The sequence below is a fragment of the Engraulis encrasicolus genome, unplaced genomic scaffold (genome assembly GCF_034702125.1).
Source record: "Engraulis encrasicolus isolate BLACKSEA-1 unplaced genomic scaffold, IST_EnEncr_1.0 scaffold_63_np1212, whole genome shotgun sequence".
Taxonomy (NCBI): Eukaryota; Metazoa; Chordata; class Actinopteri; order Clupeiformes; family Engraulidae; genus Engraulis; species Engraulis encrasicolus.
This window is the reverse complement of record NW_026945961.1, coordinates 207,986-223,582: the sequence shown is the minus strand read 5'-3', so window position 1 is coordinate 223,582 and position 15,597 is coordinate 207,986. Positions and strand designations below refer to the sequence as shown.

Below are 15,597 nucleotides of genomic sequence, written 5' to 3'. Positions count from 1 at the left end.
TTCCTATTGGTTTTCGTCTCCGGTGGTATTGTAGTCACATTTTTATTTTTTTGACGAAAATATGAATCAATATCGTTATATTTTTCGTACAAACGCCTGCTGTTTTTTTCGTCATCATTTTATTGTCGTCAGGGGAAAAACAATCGTTAACGATAATTATGACGAAAATATTTCGTCACGAAATTAACACTGGTGTGTGTGTGTGTGTGTGTGTGTGTGTGTGTGTGTGTGTGTGTGTGTGTGTGTGTGTGTGTGTGTGTGTGTGTGTGTGTGTGTGTGTGTGTGTGTGTGTGTGTGTGTGTGTGCAGACTGTAGGATGTATCGTAGGTATAATATGGTGAGTTAAATGTGATCTTCTGTTGTTGATCTAGATTGACACCAGAGGAGGCAGAGCTCAGGTCCTTTCTGAAGGAGAAGTGTCAACATCTGGTTGAAGGAGTACCACATCAGGGAGACGCCAGACTCCTCCAGGACATCTACACAGATCTCTACATCACAGGGGGGGGGAGAGGATGGGTCAATAAAGAGCATGAGGTCAGACAGATAGACAGAGCATCCTGGAGAGGAAGAGGACAGGACAGACCAATCAAATGCAGTGACATCTTTAAACCCTTACCTGTAGGCCTATATCCACGGGTAGTATTGACAAAGGGAGTGGCAGGCATTGGAAAAACCGTGTCTGTGCAGAAGTTCATTCTGGACTGGACTGAAGGAGAAACCAATCAGGACATTAATTTCATTTTTCCTCTTCCTTTCCGAGAGCTGAACCTGATGAAGGATACAAAACTCAGTCTGGTGGAGCTTATTCAACGCTTTTTCACACAAATGAAAGATCTGAAAGTGCTCTCCAGTTCTGAGACCAAAACTCTGTTCATCTTCGATGGTCTGGATGAGTGCAGACTGCCTCTCGATTTCCGCTCCAACCCGAGGTGTTGTGAAGTGACAGAGCCAGCCTCAGTAGATGTACTTCTGACCAACCTCATCATTGGGAACTTACTTCCCTCTGCTCTCGTCTGGATCACCACCCGACCAGCAGCAGCTGGTCAGATCCCTGCTGAGTGTGTGGACCAGGTGACAGAAATTAGGGGGTTCAACGACCCACAAAAAGATGACTACTTCAAGAAGAGAATCAGTGATGAGAACCTGGCCATGCGAGTCATCAACCACCTGAAGTTATCCAGAAGCCTTTACATCATGTGCCACATTCCAGTTTTCGCCTGGATTTTGGCCACTGTTGCAGAGAAAACATCAGAGAGAGGAGAAATGCCAAGGACTCTCACTCAGATGTACACTCACTTCCTGAACATTCAGACTTGCATCAAGAAAGAGAAATACACAGAGAGAAGAGAGACAGATGAAGAGATGGTTTTGAAACTGGGGAAACTGGCTTTCCAACAGCTGGAGAAGGGCAATCTGATCTTCTATGAGGAAGACCTGAGGGAGAGTGGCATTGATGTCACAGAAGCATCTCTGTACTCAGGAGTGTGTACACAGATCTTCAGAGTGGAGGCGGGGCTGTGCCATGGGAGAGTGTTCAGCTTTGTGCATCTGACCATCCAGGAATTCCTTGCAGCATTATATGTGTTCCTCTGCTTCTGCAACAGTGCCAGAAATGAACCACACCAAAGTGAACCCTCTCAGCTCTCCGCTCTGTTCAGAGCTGCAACACTTGAAGACCTACACAAGACTGCAGTGGATCTGGCCTTGCAGAGTGAGAACGGACACCTGGACCTTTTCCTCCGCTTCCTCCTTGGCCTCTCACTGGAGTCCAATCAGAAGCTCTTAAGACACTTACTGCCACAGACCAATAGCCAACCACAGAGCTTAGAGCAAACAGTGCAGTATGTCAAGAATAAGATCAGACATGAGTCAGAGTCTGAGTCAGAGTCTAATAGAAAGATCAACCTGTTCTACTGCCTGAATGAGCTTAATCAGCATGCAGTAGTGGAGCACATTGACAGGAGCTCAGGAGAGCTGACTGTAGAGATGCTCTTACCAGGCAGGTGGAAGACTAGTGAGTTTAGGTTTGAGTTATCAGAAGAGCAGCTGGATGGGTTTGACCTGCAGAAGTACATAAAGACACCAGAAGAGGATCTGACTGACCTCCTCAGCCCAGATGACGTCCTCAAGAAGCTGGTGCCAGCAGTGTCATCAGCACTGTAAGTAAACCTGGTGTGTGTGTGTGTGTGTGTGTGTGTGTGTGTGTGTGTGTGCGCGCGTGCGTGCGTGCGTGCGTGCGTGGGTGTGTGTGTATGTGTGCATGCGTGCGTGCGTGCACGCAAAAGGGGAGAGGAGAGAGGAGAGAGGGAAAGCCCTTTTATAGGCCAGTCCTGAAGATAGACCCAGATAATGATTGGATCTAGTCTTCCTATGCAGATCTGTGGTTATATCAGCAGACAAAACATGAGAAGGGAGAGGGAAAGCCCCAAAGATAGACCAGCATAATAAGCGTAGATGTGTGTGTGTATGGAATATGTTTGTGTGTGCATATTTATGTGTATACATGCATTAGGTAAGGCAGTGTTTCCCAACCTTTTTTGTGCCAAGGCACACTTTTTCCCTTGAAAAAATCTCGCGGCACACCACCAACCAAAAATGATGAAATAATGAAAACAAATTATTCTCTGATAAGAATGACTATATGGTTAATATAGGCGGCTACAAAGTGTCTTGAATAGCAATCAAATAAACACAGAACTGTATTTTTTTTAGTCATATTTTATATTTCCTCTTTCAAATAAAAAGTGCACTTAATGTTCACTTCTTAAAGAAGCTATACATTTCAAAGTAGGCCTACAATTTACACATTGTTATTCTGTCCAAAAGCATTCTATTACCAGGAATACAGAAAATAGGTCTAATGCTTATTCTGATAGCAACATTTGGGAAATATTTCACTGAAGATGCATATGTACAAATATCAATCTCTGTATATTTTACTCACTTAATCTTAATTGTGAAACCTATGCATTTTCACCTTTGGCTAAGGCCCGCCCTAAAACGCTGTTTGACCACAATCACAGAGGCTTGAGACAAGAGGGCATACTAACGTCATAACAGCGTAGTACGAAATGATGGCGAGGGGAGTACGGAAATGTTATTCACTGTGGAACAGGTCATAGGACAGAGTGAATGTCTGTCAGCTGTCCTTAATTACCCCCAGCAATTACTGCTGACCAACAGCTGCCGTTACTTGGCCACAAATTATCCATCATGGTGTCGCCCCCACTGACCATGTGCAAGGGAGTACGAAAATGGTATCCATCGCACCCACTGACCAATGACCATGCGCAAGGGAGTTAATTTTCCATCCACTCGTGTCCTCAGGCAACGCCCCCGTACTACACCATGGCCAATGCATTCCCCGCCAAGAGATTGTTCTTTCTCTTGAGTTTCTTTGACCACAATCACAGGGCTGCAAAAGGACGAGGTCAGTCAGAAGAAGTCGGACAGTTTGACAGCGCTCCATGAACTCAAAGCGGAAATCTCATGTTTTTAAATGCAATATATTACGGTCATATTATCATTAAAAACTGATTGGAAATTGTGCCTGGGGTGTTTGTGACAAAGGTGCAAGTTTCCCCGCGAGGTAACATGAGGTAATCGCTTTCCCCTTCCCCTAAAACCGGGCTAATTATGCTTACCGGCAGTTGGATAGTCTGGTTTGAAGGGTCTCGGCATCCTCACCCTCGACTAGAAAGCACGCGGACCAACAAACTACGTTGTGTGCTCAATCATGCCACCACCTCACTCGTTTAAAGTGCCCATGGCGTAAAATTTTGACCTTAAGATGTTTTGGGGCCTTAAAATGAGTTACTCTGACCTCCTGAAGCCATCCCAGTGGTTTGCAATGTGTTACTGTGTACACCGAGCTGTGCTGGAGGTTCCTCCCAGTTTGTAAACAAACTCTGACACAGCATCCAATTGACGCAAAGCTCGTGTGTGCCCGAGATGACGTCCTGCCCTCGTTCGCTCTCAACTCGTCCACGCCCTCTCTCCGCCCACTAGCACGCCCATTCATTTGAAAACTCTATAAATACCAGCAGAACACCACATACGTGCCTGTTCAATGTCTGAGGGAACATTTTCCGGATTAATGCTTTCACAATCTGGGACAATACAGAGCAAGTTATGGCCAACACCTGACGCTGAAGTCTGGATCAATACCACCAAGCCTCCTGAACAAGTAAGTCATGAAAAGCTTCCAGTCTGTATAACAGTGGCATGGCTAACTAGCCTGCAATATTAGCTGTGGGGGAAACCCCCCATACATTAGCCATGAAAGCTACACTGCTACAAAAGCAATAGCCATACTCTGTCTTGTTTTTCTTGGGACATCGACTGTAAAATATGACCATGGTCTTTGGAACTTACATGTACATCAAGCATGAGCACAATTAACTAAATAGTTTCGATGGAAATGAAACCTTGACGACCGGGCTAGCGGCTATGTTAGCCCACCTGCCCTGTCAAATAACACGGGCATCCAGCTAGCTAGCTAACAAGGAATGTGATGTTGACAATTATTCTATTAAACACCGATTCAACAAGACCAAAATTTCTCAACATTTCGTTGGTTGACCAAGGAGGGTCCTGTGGTTGAAAACAAGGCATTTTAAAATGTTGCTGGTGAAAACACGATTTATTTAGGAAACCCTTTTTGTTGGCTGTGGTGCATGGTGCTGTACATATTCATTCCTATGGTGTTCGTAGTTTCACCTAGGGATGTTATAACTTGAGCTAACAGGTGTTAGAACTAACCGTATGTTCGGAAAGATCAGTTGTGACTAGCGATACACACCGAACTCATGAATTGGCATTTGACCAGGCAAGCCTTTGACTCGATGTGGTCACCTAACAATATCGAAACATGGCTGGCTACAGTAATTACTCAGCGAGATGTGCGTGAATGCAGGAGCTCAGCTGACACATCCAACACAGACTTCAAGCAGTTGATACAGGCTGCTATTTAGTGGTTGTGACGGCATTTGATTGCGTTTTTGTTTTCATCATATACCACATTTGGCGTAACCTCTGGTAGGTACACAGAATACAGCAGTCGGATCACTCCATCTTGCATTGCTCCAGGGCAGGCAGCTGTGGAGTTACGAGTGAGTTGCTATGCAACCTGCTCCCACTGTCTGTCACATTTTCATTCACATCCGTGAATAGCTTGGAAAACCAGATGCAGTCGAATATTAGGTTTATGTTTCCTTGACATTTCTGTCTCTGTTCTGACTCAGACCATTTTCTTGTATAGAATTTGAGAGGCTTATTGTAGATCATTGAAAGTTATATTCTGTATTTCTTCCTAATGTCCGCAATTCTCATCTACAGAAGTTCCCGAAGAAAGCAACATGATGAAGCAAAACTGCTCCCTCACCACTACGTTGGAGTCTTCCCATTCAGTCATCACCCAATTTGCTCCAAAGAATCAAACACAAGCAGGTACCAGTAATTTGAGTGCTTCTGTGTCTTCACCTTTTTTCCGTGGTGCTCATCAGTGTAGGGGCTCTCAAACTTGGTCCAGGTAGACAGATGCAGAGGCACTAAAGGTTGCAATTTATACGCCCTGAAGAAGGCCATAAGGGCCGAAACGCGTAAGCATTGTAGCCAAATAAAAAAGTTTTAAAAAAAATGCATCTGTCTAACTGGAACAAGTTGCTCCAAAGAATGTTGTCTTTCCTTACATGCTGTGCAGGTGAGAAGATGGATCTTGTTCTAGCGCCTGATTTTTTGTTTTGTTTTTCTTTTTTAAAGCAGGATTACACTAAAGTGCAAAACATGTAGGCCTACCTTGTTTCCTTTCCACTATCCAAACTCTCATCCTCCTTTGTGCTTGTGGCCTTGTGATGACCTTGCAAAATATGATGTGGTATGCTGATAGATGGGCAATTCAACAACTCGTAGAAGATAAATTCAAATGTCTTTTTTTATTAGTTGTTGTGCATAGCAGGGAAACTTATTTTCCCCATGGATGCTAGGTTGTTGGGCCACAAGCGCAAGTAGAAGACATGAGCTGGGATAATGGAGTGGATACCTTCACTATGCCCCCTGAAAACACTCTTCTGTTGAGATGTCTATATTTGATTTACAAGGCAATGCAACACACACACACACACACACACACACACACACACACGGTTTCAGGTGATACTTGACTTGATGTAAGTAATTATAACTACACAATACAATTCATGGCATTAGTATAAAATGGCTCTTGCCGTGTTTTAGGAAGGAACCCTTCATATCCTTTCCAATGACAATAACAAGGTTTGTCTTTGAAACTGGCTAACCCTCACCCTCTTGACCAAATGAAAAATAAGAGGGACACTGTTCACACATTGTCTTTTGTACCTGCAGACACTTCTTACAGATGGCTGTCCCCTAGAATGAAAATGCACACCAACCACCGGCAAACATCAAAAGCTAATCCAACCTTTGGTAAGATTTGAAAAGAATTCAGTTCAACTAATTCTGACATAACATTTTAATAGTGTTACTTCAATAATTCAAAAATGACATAGCATTCTAAACAATATTTTTCTTTTCCTGTATGCTTTGTGTGGAAAGGTCTTCGGAAACCCTGTGACTAATGCAATGTTGGTGCCCTAGAAGACAAGTCAGCGCAGTTCAGACGAGCCAGCCAGAGGAGGTCACCGCCAGCCTTGTATCGAGGTCCCAACGTCCTTCATCGGGGAACTCGGCATGGATATGCAAGACAACACTCGAATCACTGTTGGACAAATGCCTGAAACGGCTGGAAAAATAGAAAAGATGGTTACAGAGACTGTTATTGCTGTTCTTCTTTCAATACAATATTTGCCTTCCATATTCCCATGTTCCAATTTAATATTCTTGATGCTGTTGTAAATAAATGTGTACACCGTCTTCACACTGTCTGCATAATTGGATTAGCCGCTTATAGTGATCTTGAACTCTGTACAAAAAGTTCCAGCATGCGGCTCTCCTGCCTTCTCTCCAAGTTTTAGTGATCTGATAAAGATAAGACATGGCAAGTTTGCTCTTATATGCACAGATGGCTTCAAATGAAAGTAATGCTACCTGAGGTAGGCAGCATAATGTTATCTCTTTCTGTGGGCATTGTCTCAGTTTCCACACTAGCAGCTAACCTTATTACAAAAAAGGCAGTTTTCTGATACTGTTAGCCAGGTTACTCTCAGGTAAACATGAGATGATGCTATTTTCGCAATGGAAACTTAACTGGCAACTATGGATAAATGTGATGTCAACAGAGCATGGAATATTTCACCATTGTATACAACCAGTGGTGTAGTCTACTTTTTTATGGTGGGTATATTGTATATTTGAGCATTTTTTGAAGTGGGTATACTGTATATATTTGTGCTATTCAAAACAATGGATCACTCAATTTTAAGTGGGTATACTGAAATCCCTGAAATTTAGAAGTGGGTATACCCGCGTTCTACATAGACAAGCCTACACCACTGTATACAACAGTGTCTCCCAACCAGGGGTACGTTGTGTACCAGTAGGGGTACGTGGAAAATGTGATGCTAACAAATATATGGAGTGTACTCACATTGGTATAGAGGATCATACAGAGCATGAAGGAGGGGGTACTCATGATGTGACAAAATTAATTAGGGGGTAACAGGGCAAAAAAGGTTGGGAATCACTGGAATACAAGGCATAATAGATGCATTTAATGCCATTTATTGGACAAAGGAAAGCTGGCTATTCTCCAGCACAGGCAGTGCACAGGGGAGCTGTTCAAATGCAGATTAGTTGTATGTAGACACATTTTATGATGAGCCGATGGTGAGGAAGTGCGTACATCATAACTAGTATAGAGTAGCCTTTTGTCATGTAATACACCGCCCTCCTCAAACAGACTTGTGATGCATGATAAGCATTGCAGTGGTGAAACAGAACAATGCTGTAAACAAAGGTGTAAAAGTCTACTATAACCTGACAACTAACTTACCCCCTCGTTCATTTATAACATTTTTACCACGTTTGTGTTGCATGGCATAACATTACAAAGGGGAAGGACTTGCAATTGCATGCTAACCACACGGAGAAAGTTGCTGGGTTTAGAGACAGTTGCGATGCCAGTAACGTGCATCACACACATCAAATGGGGTTGTTTGCTCATATGTAAAAAAAGAATATTGTAATTTATGACGGTGCTTGCCAGGTCCTTGCATGGTGAATGATTGCTGCTGTAATTACAAAGTTACTGGCAAGTAACAGTGCTTCATAACTGCCCATTCAACGAAAATTGCAGACATAACATTTCAAACTCACCCTTCTGAGGCGTCCTGCACTGAAGCCCATGAGCAGGTAGGCAATAGATTGTGTCATCTTTCGGTCAAAACAAGCGAGAGTAAGTTCCATCAGGTGCTGGACGTCCCATTGCTAACTTGGGCAAATTGCTAACTCTAGGTAACAGCTAACCTGCCGTACCACCACCACAACACAGCTTTAGCCCGCGGCTCCGCCCCTGCTCATCAACGACACTCCCCCTCCTGCCCCCCTCCTCCTCCTGTTGCATATAATTAACAGATCGACGCACAGGGAGAGGAGACTTTTCAACAAAGAGGCCTAAATGGCGCGTTTCAGCTTTATTTTGAGAAAGATTGCGGATATAGCATCCTGACACCCCCGCAAACACATACAAAGCCCCAAAAGACCATGGAATTTTCATGCCATGGGAACTTTAACTTTTCAGTAAGGTTGTAAGCAAAACACAAATCTGTTTCAGGGTAGGATTTTGGTTTTCTGACCTAATTAATGAAGAAACAGCGCTAGCAAAGTTAACTATCAGTCACGTCAGGAGGATTGTTTTGACTAGCAGCTGATGGACGTTTTTTGTTAGGGCTACTGAAGATGCATCAATGCAATTCGCTACCTGCTGCCACCTAGTGATAAGGAATTATTTCATGCTTAGGACGCCAGTCAACAGCAGACACTAGGCTAATACAAAATGACATAGGCATTATTTGCTGATAATAACAATGAATTAAAAAAAAAAAAAATCCCCAAGAATTTTCCACGGCACACCTGACGATCTCTCACGGCACACTAGTGTGCCGCGGCACAGTGGTTGGGAAACACTGAGGTAAGGTATGCGTTTCCGTGTGTGTGTGTGGGGGGGGTGACAGGCAGGGCTTCCACACTGTGTGTTGGTCACCAATGTCACTTAGTGGTTTGTTGTGCTGGCTGGTACAGAGGAGTCTGTGTGTGTGTGTGTGTGTGTGTGTGCGTGTGTGTGTGTGTGTGTGCGTGCGTGCGTGCGTGCGTAGCAGCAGCAGCAGCAGCCTTCACAGAAAACACACACACGCACACACAAAAAGGGTCTAAGACAGGGGTCCCCAAACTAAGGCCCGGCGGCCGGATGCGGCCCGCGATACCCCTTTGACAGGCACTCCACCTTTCTTCACCTCACCATTTGAACTGGCCCAAAGAAGCATTCCTTACACAAAAAAATAATGATAAAATATACCTTTTTAAATATATATATAAATATTTTATAAGCTGGCCTTCCTACAGTTTATTTTTCACTAACCTAGAGTGAATCACCACAAGTTTCTTGTCTTGATAGTGTCTCATCTGTAATATAAACGGGCCTACCATTTCTATTGTATCATTCATAAACTGTCAATCACCATATTTTTCTAACATTTCCTTGCTATTTTTACTTGGTTATTTATATTAGAAATTAAAAGGAATACCTGTGGTATTTCAAATTGAAAAACATGTGAAGTACTCATTTCTTTTGCAAATCACTTGTAATGATTAACTATTTTGTGCTATAACTTATGGCTATAACAGGCAGTGGCCTAGTACACAGCCCACATGATTGATCCCGGCCCCTGATCACAGTCAGGAACGATAATGTGGCCCCCAGAGAAAAAAGTTTGGGGACCCCTGGTCTAAGACAATAGGCTATGCCTTTTTCCCCGACTCACATAGGCGTACACATTCTACATGAAGGGTGCTGGTCACAGGGCCAGTTTTTCAAAATTCCTCCCAATAAAAGGGCTGAACAACATACAGATGGTCCCCATACAATGCACACCCTTTGACGCGGCAATGCCACGTCATCTATCGCGTCACCTACCGGGCCTAGCTGCAGTGTACCAAACAACCGCCAGGTGGCACTTGGGAGCGCTCGCTATACGCTTTACCACGTGGTAGCGCATGCGTTTGTAATGAGAGACCAACAAGGACCCAAGAACCCATAATCCAGAAGGATTTTTGTTTTTTAAATGTATATATATGATCTCTCTCTCTCTGTCTCTTTTTCTCTCTCTCTCTCCCTCTCTCTCTCTCTTGTTCATATCATCTGACCAGGACGCATCATACCAGTGTTATTTTATTAAGCAAGATAACCATAGTACAGAGTGGTGAAGAACCGCAAATGTGTAGGCAACATTTATTACCATATAGAATATTTTGAACGACACCGATGGCATATTAATATGCTCATATTCACCAGCGCGCACCGATTCAGTGGATAACAACATGCCTAATTAAATTGTGTGAGAACACCTCCAGAGAAATAATAATTCCAAGAAGAATATTCATCAATTAATAGATAATAAAAATACTATAATAACTACAAAAGAAGAAATCATGGAAGAAATTGAGAAATATTTTGCATCAATATTTTCCTCAGATCTATTAACTGATGCGTATGCTTTTTTTCAAAATAAAATTTAAATTGATAATGAATCAAAAAAGTCATGTGAAGGTCTTATAACTGAGGATGAACTCAAAGATGCCATTTTTTTCATTTAAAAAAGGAAAAACACCAGGCCTGGATGGGCTCCCCATAGAGGTGTATCAGGTGTTTTATGAATCGATAAAAAACCCTTTACTTGAATTTTTCTTACCAAAAAGGTGCACTCTCAGGCACACAAAAGCAAAGTGTAATTTCTTTGTTGCTGAAGCAGGATCCGAGTGGAAAATATAAAGACCCCACTCATTTGAAAAACTGGAGACCACTCACCTTACAAGGGTATGACTCTGAAATATTGGCAAAATGTATTGCCACACGAATAAAAAAAAGTACTACCACAAATAATACACAATGATCAAACAGGTTTCATACAAGGGCGGAATATATCAAATAGTATTAGACAGATATTAGAAACAATTGAACATTATGACCAAACAAATAAAGCTGGACTCATTTTCATTGCTGATTTTGAGAAAGCATTTGATACAATTAGCTGGAGTTTTATTAATAGATGTTTACAGTATTTCAATTTTGGAGAATCTCTTATAGAGTGGGTCAAAATAATGTATGAAGGCTCTGTTTGTAAGGTACTAAATAATGGACATTTCACTAAACCAATACCGATAAGAAGGGGAGTTAAACAAGGCTGCCCTTTATCCCCCTACCTTTTCATCATTGCAATCGAGATCTTGGCAATGAAAATAAGATCTAATAAACAGATAAAAAGTTTGGATTTAAACAGCATTAATAATAAAGTGTGCATGTATGCAGATGATTCCAGTTTTATGATAGAACCAGATAATGCATCACTTTATAATCTCATTATTGATTTGAATAACTTTTCCAAGATATCAGGGCTTAAGCCAAATTATGAGAAATGTCGTATACTGAGACTGGGCTATCTGAAGAATAGTGATTTCCATCTCCCTTATGATCTTCCAGTGGAATGGGTGGACGGGGCCGTTAATATTCTCGGTATCCACATACCACATAATATTTCAGATATATCTATGATTAACTACAAAATTAAACTGAGTAGGATTTGTGCTATTTTACAGCCATGGCAAAGCAAAAATCTGACTATTTATGGTAAAGCAACTCTGATCAATTCTTTAGTCGTGTCTCAATTTACTTATTTGATGTCAGCACTTCCCTCACCACCTGATGTTTTCTTTAAAGAATATGAACAAATATTTAAGTTTATTTGGAATGGTAAAAAGGACAAAGTTAGACGAGCGTATCTTTACAATGACTATGAAGCAGGGGGGATACAACTTTTGAACCTGAAGTCAATGAACAAAACAATAAAAGCGTCTCTCATACAAAAAATGTATTTCAACCCAGACTGGTTTTCGAGTAAGCTACTGGAAAGGATTCACCCAATGTTTGAGAAAAAACTCTATCCATTTTTGCAGATAAGCCCAGCACATTTCAAAATTGAACGCATTATTAATAAAGGCTCCACCTTTTTAATGGAAGCAATACAAAGCTGGCTACATTTTCAGTTCTACCCACCAGAAACAGAAGAAGAAATATTACAACAAATGCTGTGGTTCAATTCAAATATAGTGAGTGGAGGGCAGGTAATGTTTTAAAACATATGTTTAAGAAAGGAATTCTTTTTGTGAAGGACATAGTAAATGATAAATGTGAAATCCTCTCATACAGACAACTAAAACATAAGTACGGGCAGGTATGTACCATACAAGAATACAATCAACTAACGGCATCCGTGCCTTTAAACTGGAAACAAAAAATAAAATCTGTTTCATTGTTTCAGGGGAGGGTAACGGAAGGTCAAGGAACTAAGATGGCCGCTTGAGCTCAGAGCTCCACATTCCTGCAGTGCTTTATTTAAAGTTTTACAAACTTCACCCAAGTGTTTCAGGGTAGATTTAGGCCTATCTGGTCCTAATCCCCTAAACTTCAACAACCATGCCAAATGATGGGAAACAGAAAAAAGATGGACGGAGAAAGGGAAAAAACATTGCAGGTGAAGACCCAGACGCCGAAGAGGAACTCGACCTGGCCGACATAATGGCCGAATTAAAAGCACAGCGTCGGGACATCATAAGCCGGCTTGAAAGCATTGATAGCCGTTTGGATGATGTTATCGCTGAAAGCACAGTAATGAAAGAGGAAATATCGCAAGCTAACGAAGCACTCAACAAACAAGATCAGCGTCTGAGCGCAGCTGAACAAAGAATCTCAGCCCTCGAGGATAATCTGCAAACAACCAACCGAGAGTTACACCGGGCCCAAAAGTTGATCGAAAATCTCGAAGCTAAAACAGACGACCTGGAAAACAGGGGCAGGAGAAAGAATTTGGTCTTGCTGGGTCTACCGGAAAAGACTGAGGGGGGAAATATCTTCTTAGCTACCGGAGTGGCAGAACATCCAGAGTCGCCCAACTTTGGAGTTTGATTAACCCTTTACAGGAGGAGGCGGATGAGCATGCCTACTTCACAGAAAGTGTTGAAAGTGGGAGAATTCGATTCTCCCTTAATTAATTTATTTTTTGGGGAGGGGGGTATTTTTGTGTTATTTTTCTCCTCGCTCGCTGGTCCGTACAGATTTGGAATCTTTTTCGTGGAAAAAACGGACTTTATTGGACATTAGTATGTTATTTTCATGCTTTGCCTTTGTCGCTATATGTGTTTCTCTAATACCTTAGAGGTGAAGGATAATATGAATGGACCTTTCTAGGCAGAGTAGGTTGCAGAATAAGTATTTCAAACAAAGGGAAATATATATACATATATTTTTTTTCTCTTTTGTTTTCTTTTTTTTAATTACTACATTACTAAGTTAACCTATATATAACCTTTTAATATAACATACATGCCTCGTGATTATGTAATTATAGGCTTATATTTATTTTAAAGGTCTTTATTTGTTTAGTAATTAGCACTGTGGTAAGGTGCTCCAAGCTGCCTGAAATTTAGGAAAACGTTATTATGTTTTTCCATTTTTGTTTACCTTTTTGTTTATATGATGCAATTTTGTTCCTATGTTATCTTAACTTCCTTTGGCCTACTAAAAAAGCAATGGGAGGGTATAGGGATTTCCCAATACAATTTTTGATTTATTATAGATTATTTTTTGCTTATTTTAAGGGCTGGACGTTTTTTGTTTGTTTTTTCACTTTGACTTTTTTTGTTTATTTCTTTGGGGCAACTGCAAATAAGAACACAGACAGTGACGCAGTTACATTTTCTCATGTGCATATTCTAAGGATGATGTTGAATGGTGACCCAACATGAATGACCTGAATATTATCTCGTGGAATGTTAAAGGTTTAGGCAACCCCTCAAAAAGGAGGAAAATATTATCTGTGTTGAAGGCTGATAAAGCAGATATAGTATTTCTACAAGAAACCTACCTATCGGATATTGAACATCGTAGACTTAAAACAGACTGGGTCGACCAAGTTTATTTCTCCTCATATAAATCTCATAGCAGAGGCACTTGTATTTTAGTAAATAGAGATGTCCACTTTATTTTGGATAAATTAGTAACAGATCCGAATGGTAGGTTTGTTCTAATCTCAGGCACTATTAATGGTACTTTAATGACATTTCTGAATATTTATGCACCCAACTCAGATGAACCATCCTTCATTTCTGAAATGGTACTTCTATTTAACCCTCCTGTTATCCTCAAATTTTGGAACATCCGTGATCCTTGGGGTCAATTTGACCCCAACCACTTAAATGTCTACAAAATCAGTAGAAAACAAAACTTTGGCACATGTTTATGTCTCAGATATGTATTATTGCTCTGTTGGTGACATAAAAGTCCTTTAAATATATCCTAGCACCCCCACACATAGCCCACACACCAAAAAAACTTAATCCATGACTAGGCGAAAATTAGAAAAAATAGCAATAAAATGTCATTAATTGGTCTAAAACAATATGTACCCATATTATTGAAATTTTAATGGCTCCATATGAAGAGCTCTTTTCCAAAACGCTATATCCACCATTTTTGACTTTTTGCATTTTCAAGATTCAAGATTCAAGATTAGTTTATTACGTCTTATTATAGGTTTGAAGCCTATAAAGAGTAAAAATTGTTGTGTTTTTCTTGTGTCCTCAAAAAGATTTTAAAAATAAAAATAAAAAAGAGGGGGGGTGGGGGGTGGAAAAAAGTGCAAAGAAAGTGCCTTGTTGTCTTCAGCATGAATTCAGTAATCTTATTGCTTGGTGGAAGAAACTACTTTGGAGTCTGGTAGTATGAGATTTCAGGCTTCTGTACCGTTTCCCAGATGGTAACATAGTAAACAGTCCATGGTTGGGGTGACTAGGATCAGCCAAGATTTTCTTTGCCTTCCTGATGCTCCTTCCCTCAAATAGCTCCAGTATGGAGGGTAAGTCACAGCCGCATATATTCTGAGCTGTACGCACAAACCTCTGTAGAGCTCTCCTGTTGGCTTGAGAGCAGTTCCCATACCATGCAGTAATGGTCCCCGTCAGAATGCTCTCGATGGTGCCTCTGTAAACGACCTCAGGATCTTGGGTCTCATCCCAAACTTCCTCAATGTCTGAGGTGGTACAGACGTTGCTGGCTTTTTTTAACAATGCACTGTGTGTGACTGTCCCAGGTGAGGTCCTCTGAGATGGTAACGCCAAGGAATTTAAAGTCTCTCACCCTCTCCACTGTCTCACCGTTGATGTTAATGGTTTCAAACTGGTGTTCTTTCCTCCTGAAGTCAACTATTAATTCTTTTGTCTTGGACACATTCAGAGACAAGTTGTTTCCTCTACACCACTCCATGAGGTTGTTTATTTCTTCCCTGTAGGCTGTTTCATCATTGTTTGAGATTAAACCGATAACAGTGGTATCATCTGCAAACTTGATGATGG

General features: G+C 41.3%; 1 protein-coding gene and 1 long non-coding RNA gene across 2 annotated transcripts in view; both read left to right on the top strand.

Annotated features, from left to right (window-relative positions):
• Nucleotides 1-522: 522 nt before the first annotated feature.
• Nucleotides 523-15,597, top strand: part of LOC134444636 (protein NLRC3-like) — a gene marked incomplete at its 5' end in the record, with an annotated part of 55,932 nt that continues 40,857 nt past the window's right edge. Inside the window, one exon of the mRNA XM_063193888.1 lies at nt 523-2,159. Coding sequence (XP_063049958.1) covers nt 523-2,159 — 1,637 coding nt within the window. The remainder of the gene's footprint in view (nt 2,160-15,597) is intronic.
• LOC134444643 (uncharacterized) lies at nt 3,769-6,666 on the top strand. The gene is made up of 4 exons (XR_010034051.1): nt 3,769-4,186; nt 5,338-5,448; nt 6,364-6,444; nt 6,574-6,666. It is a non-coding gene; the product is annotated as an uncharacterized LOC134444643 (long non-coding RNA).